We start from the raw sequence: 8,758 nt of genomic DNA, 5'->3' as shown, positions 1-8,758 counted from the left end.
GTATGGCTTAACTCGACTGCCATTGATCAATTTGGGATTCACTTGGCCTTACAAATTAGCCAATTCAATTGTGCCATTGTCATGAATATCGATCAACTTGTATGGCCCATTCCAACCAAATTTGAGATTGCACACTCCACTGAGACTCCACTAGAACAATAGCTTCTAATCCAAAAGCTATACAAAATGGTGTTAAATTGGTTTTTGTTTTTGTAAGTTGTCCCATAATCCCATAATACAACAGGAAGCTTTGCATCCCATTCTCTTCATTGTGTACTCACTCTCTTTGTGAGGATTCATTTACGAGATTTATTAGTCGACTTGGCCTATCCATTACACCTGGGGTAGTATGCTATAGCAACCCAGTGTATGACTATAAAATCCTTTGTCAAGAACTCAAACACTTCATTAGTTCCTTGATTTGTGACAAACTCAATTGGGCATCCATATCTATAAATAATATTTTCAAGAAGATGCTTGGGTGTAAACCATGCTGAGTTGTCCCTTAGCGCTTTGGCTTTTGTCCATTTGGTAGCATAATTTGCAGTTGCCAAAATAACTTATTCTAATTAGTTGAATGGACCCATAAAATCAAGGTCCCAATGCTGAAAATATTCCCATGGCTCACTCAGTTGCAAAGGCATGTGATCTGGAGGAAGCCTTTGACCCACATCCTGACAGACATCTACTGAACACTATAAGCATGGGCATCCTTGAAAAGAGTACTCCATCACAACCCAGCTTGCAACACTTTGCAAGCAGAAAGATCGCCACCGAGCCTGCATGAGCCTAAATACTGCAGCTCGTTCATGTGGCATAACCCGTCTTCTTAAAATACCATCAACACTCTGACGATATAATTGCCCACCAATCAAGCTGTATTTCCAAGCAATTGCACGTGTTTGTCTTTTGGAAATTAGAAAAGAAGCTGATAAATAGTTCTCTCCTTCTATGATTTGATCAAAACTACATGCATTGATGAATATGTTCAAATATATATTTGGGGTGGAGTTTGTGGGAAAGAAGTAAAGAAGGCAGCCTGATCATCGCCATGCATCTCTGAGAGCTTGCAAATTATTTTGCTTCTACATCATCATCGGCCTTCCCCATGAAGCGATTCTTATCCCAGGTGCTAGATCTTCTCCTGTCTTATGAGTTTTTGCTGAAAGATTTTAGAATCCTTTACCTTCCTGCCCAATCTCCATAATATTCTCTTCTCCAGATCCGGCCATCTAATGTCAAATCGGTGGTAGACGGGCTCAAGAAGCTTTACTTTGAGCGACTCAGGCCACTCGAAGAATCTTACCATTTCAATGAATTTGTGTCACCCTTTTTGGTAAGGGTCACGTTCTTAGCTTGGATCAACACAATTTTTGTCGTTCTAAAAACGGATAAGCGGATTGCTTCTCGGCATCCATTGGGAGCTAAGGACGACTGCATGCACCTGCAGTTAAACAGATTGTTTTCTTGGTTTCATACATTGAGCTTCATGTTGATTTCTGCAAGGTTGGATGCTTCATATGTGTACCCCTTGAAACAAATGTAGTTATTAACATAGACTAAGTGGCAAGAGTTTTGGGCTTTATCTAATTAAGGCAGATCAATTGCAATTAGGGGGCGTTTTAGTTGCATGGAGCTCGTTCATAATGTTTATGCGAAGGTATGAAGACGTTACGATCTGCGTCCTCCTTGTTGGATATTCATTGCTTCAGAACGCAAATTCAACAGGATATGGCGACCAAAACATGCAAACCTTAATTGATTTTCTCTAGCTTGTGCTGACCTATTCAACCTTAATAGCGACTCTAGAATGGGCCAGAACTCTGATGAGGCATCTTTCCACTATTCACTGTTTAGAGTGCCCTTTAAAATATGAACACCCAATTTAAGGATTGTGTTAAAGAAAAGGAGTCGCAATAGAGATCTGCCTCTCGTGTACACTTGGACTGTCCAAAGACTTCTACAAACTGACTACAGGAAGTGCCCCAATGGGCCTTTATGGGCTCCAGGACCTGCCGACCAGATCAGCCAACCAAACCCTAAGTCAACCGACTTGTATTGCTGCCAGCCGACCAGATCTGGCCCTGTGCCAACCTTACTCTGGCCCCTGACTGCCTTATGCAGTCTGCTATTGTAGGCAATTGCTTCCTGCTGTAGGTCTTAACCCACTCTCCCATGTGGTAGCCAGCCATTGGCCTGCACCAGCAACTCTACTGCCTACCAGATGCAGACCCTGTATGCTGCTGACCAATACTGGTCCTTTGCAGGCCTCTCCAGAATAGGTCTCGACTCTCATCCCAGCTCAGTCCCGAGCAGTGCTGTCCTGCCTCAGCTCAAGAGCCACTATATACACTCTCATAACACTGCTTTCTGTCAGCCAAGTTTGCTGACCAAGGTGACGTCATTGGCCGTTTTAAACTTAATCTAAGAAGGACTATCTGTCGCTGCCCATGTGGCAACCTGTTTGCTGTCCAGAATGGTGTAAATTGCACTATAGAGATAGGGCAGAGACGAACCCTGATCCTAGTCCTAATTCTAGGGGTGAAACATGTATTTCTTCGGAATACAACATAGTGTACAGTAAGTTATCTCTTGTGCACTCCACTCTCTCCCCCTTTAATCCTCCAACATGGTATCAGAGTCTCAGTTGCTCTAGAGAGTGCAAGCCTTTACTTCCGTCAAGGCACAAGCCCTCCTTCTTGAGGCTCTTCATCCTTTGAAGAGCTCATCTTGTAGCAATGCATAGGAGAGATGTAGAACCAACGAAACTTATATTTTCATCCTAAACAAATATGATACAAAAGTAGTGTGGCACCCTCTAGTATTAGAGTGCTATCTAGATGTGCACCCTTGTACATAGACTTTAAAAAATGTCAATTTACTTGGTAGTTTTTAACCTTTAATTGGTTTTGTAAATAGTAGTAGGATGGTCTAATGTTGCCACGCGGCATCCTAGGACAGCCATCCCATAAGCAAAGAGGTATTTTGTCCAGACCTATAGTACCTTGTACTCATACAATTTTGAATGCAATCTAATAAACAGAGCCGTGTTTTGCTGCTGAACTAGGATCTCTCCTAGACTAGGTTCTACATCTGTTGCTTGTGCAGCCCCTCACAAGCCAGGGATACCTTCACGGTTTCCAGGTACCTTTTGATGATTTTGCTGTTCTATCCCTCTACTTCTAGTTGAACCTCTAGGATGTGAAGACACACAGGGCAGAGTTCTCCTACCACTCCTCCAGATCCCATTGGTTACAACAGGGTGACAGGATGACTAGGCGTTTCTTTCAGAGTGCAGGCCCCTTGATCTGCGGGGACATAGGTACAACGACTGAGAGACTCGGATGGCATTATGCATTTGGATCCCCAGCAGATCCTAGAGATGACCATTGAGTTTTATTAGAGATTGTTCTAGGCAAAGGAGTCCGTCTCCTCGGGTGGTGGCTGCGGCTGGGGGAGACTGTCTAGAACCACATCCCATCAATGGTGTCATAGAGCATGAGCAAGCAACTAGAGATGCCATTTACCGATCAGAACTTTCGGAGGCTTTGTAGGCATTTCCTTTGCAGATGTGCTTGGGAGAGAATGGCTTGACGCCGACTTTCTTTAGGTGCTTCTGGGAGCACATTTGTACTCCTCGGGCGGGATTTCCAGGAGATCTTCAACATACGCCTTCTTCTTCAGTCCTTCAGCAGGGGATGGATTTGTTTGGGGCAATAGAGCAGACCTGCGCCAGTGGAGGCCGATTACCCTACTGGACAGCCTACAAGATCCTAGCTAAGGTCCTGAGTCTATGTCTGTGGCCAACACATTTGGTGGACATAATCCATGGCACTCAGACGGGTTCGTCCAAAAGCGCAGTATCTTGGGCCTAGGAGGAGTCCCAGCCTCTCGCTATGCTACTCTTGGATTTCGAGAAGGCGTATGATTGGGTGGAGTGGCCCTTCTTGGAGGGCACTATGCAGTGGTTGGGCTTTTCCGACAGGTGGATCAGAGGGTCTCGGCCCTTTATGCGGGTAGTTCCAGCCAGATGCTTATTGGTGGGCACACATGCGACGCCTTCTCTCTCTCCGGTTGAGTTCAGCAGGGCTGCTTCCTTGTCCGTTTCTTGTTTCTTTTTGTGCAGAGGCCTTGGGCTATTTTTTGCACTCTCATGTTGGGGGCTTCATACCATACTTTGTGGCTGCCAGAGAAAAGGGAAGCATAGAGCCATCATCATGAATAACATCAGCAACAATATTGATCCCTTTAAAAGAAATAAAGTAAGAACGGCGAGGTTCCTGTAAAGCAAGTGGCGGAGGCTGAAAAACTTTGGACTAGTGAATGCTTTCAGCCCGCAAAGAATTATCCATCAGAGACTGTTGACCATGCCATTCCAAGTGAGACAGAATATGCTTCCAGTCAAGAAGCAAGTTGGAGACCATAGGGCAGCCATGCAAAGTGCCATCAATGCACCCAAACAAGAAATCCCACTGAGTGGGTTGCCAATGACGAAAAGCAGGAGTACTGATATGTGTGACCAGAGATTGAATCATGAGAGCCCAGGGCTGATCACCTTTTAGAAATTGTAACAACATTTTCCCCCTGTGAGCAAGGATGTGCACCCGGATATTAGTGATATTCAATCCTCCATGCATTTTAGGGGAACAAATTCAATGCACCGAAGGCAGTCTAAGACTATTTCTGCCATGTTTGGAATGCCAAAAGATTTCCATATTCCGCAAGTCGAGGAGCTGCTGGACTCGGAGTTTGCAAATGACACAACACTTTATGCAGAGGGCTTTGGTAGAGAGTCTTGAGGTGGTTAGGAGGGCTCTGGCTACTTACTGTACGGCTTCCCATGCCGGGATCAACTGGGCCAAGTTAGTGGGCTTCCTTGCAGCCACTGAGGAGGTTCAAGAGATTCAAGATTGGGGGGTGGTCCTTGGTTTCAGATGGATCCTGGTGGTCAGACAATGCGGTATCTTGGGTGCCATGTGATCTCCGCGGAATAGCAAATAGCCCCGATGTTGGAGAGTAGAGAAGCTTACTGGAGCTTGGCCAAACTTTCTTTAGCAGGCAGAGCCCTAGTAGTGAACCAGGTACTCCTCTCCACAGCTTGGTACATAGCCTCTTTCTGGTGTTTTCACAGGGGCTACATGGGGCAGCTAAGGCATTTGGTACGCAATTTCCTTTGGACAGGTTCAGATGGCACTTGGGACACTCGAGCTAGAGTGGTGTGGCAAATAGTGATTTTGTCACTAGCCCAGGGGGGCCTCGGCATCATTCATCTCGAGATGCGGAGTAGAGCCCTCCTGGGCAAGTTGGTCTCACTCTAGGCTTGCATCCTTGGAAACTCTTGATTCAACGCAAGTTACTCAGGAACACCCGTCGTACAGGTGGTCAGTGGTGGCAGTAGTCTTTCAGATGGATACTCTCGTCTGTGCCTCTCACAGGGAAGGGCTCCCCTTGATGAGAAGCCTGTTTAGAGTGTGGAAGCGCCTATTTCTTAGTCTTATCAAAGCCGAGCCCACTTGCACGAATGCCTCTCTCTATGAAAACATAGGAGTCTGCAGGCCATGCCTTGCAAAAACGTGTGCGCCTTTCAGCGGTCGCTCTAGACTCCGGAGTCCCACGCTCCCATATAGCGCAAATGATATCTTGCCAGATGTTGACTAAAGTTTCGGCTGGAGTAGTCTGTTGGCCTCCCATCAGTGAGTGAGACCCATATATGCCAAGCAGTGATGCTAGCCATTGTCTCCCACACACTATCCTTGGTGAGAGGTACAGGGCACACTCACCTGGGAGGAACTGTCTCGTGTGCCTCTATCCAGGTCACTGTTTGTCCATGAATCCAAAAGGATGGCGTGGTGGGAGTCAATCAAAAACGCATGTGCCTTCTCCGTGAGCCCAAGCCACCGTCCCTCCCTCTCCATGCGTTGGGTACTCACTGTTACCTTTCAGAGCTGCTGACCAAACCCTCTGTGCTGTTGGGCATCCCCAAAGGCAGTGAGGAATCGTCTCTGTCACTCCGTCTGTACAGCAGTGGTATCTGTTGTGCGCCCTCATCTGCCCCAACGAGGGGCCAATTGGTAAGCCCCCATGTGCTCCCATCTAGAAGAAATAGGAAATAGTTCACGGTCGCAAGCTGGACGGGCTAACAACCACAAGGGAGGAGTTTGACAGGAAGCCATTGCTATGCACCCAGAGGTTCGAGATCCAGACAGCCGCATGCTTGGTCGACAGATGCATATCAGTTGGGCATAGTGGGATAGTGGCCCTACATGCTCCTTTGGGACTTGGAGGCAGCTTCCTACGGAGGAGTATGATAGAGACTAGGAGCCGGGGCCAGGGCAGCAGAGATTGATGCAGCGATACCGCAATCTTGGTGGGAGGGGCTGAGCACCACCTGAATGCCGCACTGTTGGTTTGGGCAGTTTTCACGGACAGTAGTGCCTCTCAGGGTATAGTTCGTCAAATAGACTCTTTGCCCCTTCCAGCACAGTTTTACAAAGTAGGGGAGGGAGGCCTTTTGTTAGCAGAGCTGGAGAGTGACTAGTGGGACGAGGATGCTATGGACGGCTTACTTGGCAGAGGATCAGGATTGTGGGACGGTTGGGCAAGAACTGGACCATTGACCCGGATACGGTTCTCTCGAAACAGAGAGGGAGCACACTTGCGCCTATGGTTATGGGGCGTCCTCTTAAGGACATTCAATGGGATCCAGGGGAGTGACTTTGGCCCACCCGAGTAGGGCACTCTGACAGGGTGGAGGAGGTGGTTTTGTTTTCTTACACGAGCTGTATAGGTTGTCGTTTGCAGTGGAGGCAGCAGCGTGGACTCCCTTGAGGGAGCAACACTGGATTGAGCAGGAGGTCCCTAGGAAGATCATTCCCCGGTTCTGGTCATGCCTTAGTAGGCACTATGTTGGCAGCTCTGGAAACAGGTAAATCAGATTTGTTGGAAGTTTAGCCAGGGCATATTGCGAGGGTAAACTGCTGGTTGGAGGGCTGCACATCGGCCTGGATTAGGGCTGGTTCGGAGACTGTTGAGGGCTATATTTGGCCACCCAACCAGGTCGGGTGACCTGACCAGTCTGGCCTGCAATGGCAGAATTGGAAGAGGGGGACCCTGCCCTCTTGTATCACATCCAATCATGGAGGTTTTTTTAGCAAGTTTATGCAGAGTTTTCCCTGACATCTCCTGCACATTCCATCTGTTTTCAATTGCAGTTCTTTGCATTTCAGTTTGCATATTCTGCCCTCAGTTTTTGCTCACATTTCTGCTACAATTCCACAAAGTGTGCCATGTTGGGTATGACTTGTGGTAAGTCATAGCATATAACACTATTTGGCATTTCGAGGTATAGCTATCCCTGCAAACATGTGTAGACTGCTATAGTTTACAAGGTTGTGGTAGCACTATAATTGGGTGGTGCGGTGTATATGAAATGATTATATTGTGCCCTGAAAACTATGCCAAAAGTAAAAATCTCTCTCATAAGTCTTGGAAGTGTTAGCCAGGCATCGTTGTGTCTTGACAAAGATAGTTGCAAAGTGCTAAAAGTTGAGAAAACAGCTTTATGTTTTGACTTTTTGTGGCTAAATAATACAGATCATGACATCGATTCTAAAAAGAAAAGATACACAAAGGTAGCGAGTGTTGAAGATGTGCTGTTGGATAGATTTTCTTTTAGATAATGTTTACATCACAATAGGTGATTCTTGTTTCAACAACTTACAGGAATTCCCATGGGCACTAATTGTGCTGTATTTTTAGCAAACTTTTATCTTTTCACTTATGAATTTGAGTTTATGCAATGTCTTATTTCTATCAATACTTGCCCTATCATTTTACATAAGCTTAGCCAAACTAGGCGTTTTGTAGATGATTTGTTTGTACCAAATGTTCCCGACTTTCAGTACAAAGACACTGTACTTTTGGAGAAGGAATCTATCCTCGTGACTCTTGTGAACTGAACTGCACTTCAAGAGGGGATTCTTGTGTTTTCTTAGATCTCATACTTTCTCAATCTACCGTAGGATTAGAGGTTGATATATTGGCAAAATATGGAGTCATTTGTTCCCAATTCCATAGATTTTCCCACCTTTGTACAACTAAGGAGTCTTTTATTACTCAATGTAGTAATTTGATCACTTTACTAATACACAAGAGGTATAATCCAAGAAAAATAATGAAAAAACTACGCACATTCTTAGATATGAAGTCTTTTATCTATGGTGTATCGGCCTTAGGTATGCTTAGAATGATTGAACATAAGCTGAAAACAAAAAGCGGGGAGCTGAATAGCCCGTTTTTCTTTTAGTTTCAAAAGAGAGTTTGATTGACTATGCATGTGCTTTCTTAGTTAGGAATGTATTTTTGCATCTTTGTAGGAAACGGTACATAAGTGTAAGGGGTCCATTTAGTTTTTATGTTTTAAATGAGAGAGAGAGAGAGAGAGAGAGAGAGAGAGAGATAGTCTAGAGAGAGAGAGAGAGAGAGAGAGAGAGTCTATTAACGTCAACAGGTCTATGGAACAGCAAGAAACCTCTAGTACATCTGCTTTAGGGAGAGCACATGGCAGCTCCCAAGGAGTGTGAAAGCAATCCCCAATTTATTTAGAGTACCTACATAATAGTTTGAAAGAGTAATTAGCCATACATCAGTCTAAGACTGAGAGTCTTTTGGTTTGAATTTGAACTCTTTGATTAGAGCTACGCCTTCACGGTAAATTACCCATTTTCCATCCTTTCTGGCAGCCTTGACTTCAGCTAAT

General features: G+C 45.5%; 1 protein-coding gene across 2 annotated transcripts in view; it reads left to right on the top strand.

Annotated features, from left to right (window-relative positions):
- The first annotated feature begins 903 nt into the window (after positions 1 to 903).
- LOC147901987 (EH domain-containing protein 1-like) overlaps positions 904 to 8,758 on the top strand; it is a 33,774-nt gene continuing 25,919 nt past the window's right edge. Inside the window, exons 1-2 of one of the 2 annotated variants that reach the window (XM_087374499.1) lie at positions 904 to 1,129; positions 1,223 to 1,336. In XM_087374499.1, coding sequence (XP_087230625.1) covers positions 1,109 to 1,129; positions 1,223 to 1,336 — 135 coding nt within the window. In that variant the 5' untranslated portion in view covers positions 904 to 1,108. The remainder of the gene's footprint in view (positions 1,130 to 1,222; positions 1,337 to 8,758) is intronic. The other variant, XM_087374500.1, reaches the window with a different exon arrangement.

This window comes from Dipteris shenzhenensis, chromosome 5, assembly GCF_047967505.1.
Source record: "Dipteris shenzhenensis isolate YYH24624 ecotype China chromosome 5, Dip_SZ_1.0, whole genome shotgun sequence".
Lineage (NCBI taxonomy): Eukaryota > Viridiplantae > Streptophyta > Polypodiopsida > Gleicheniales > Dipteridaceae > Dipteris > Dipteris shenzhenensis.
This window is presented reverse-complemented; position numbering and strand designations above follow the sequence as displayed.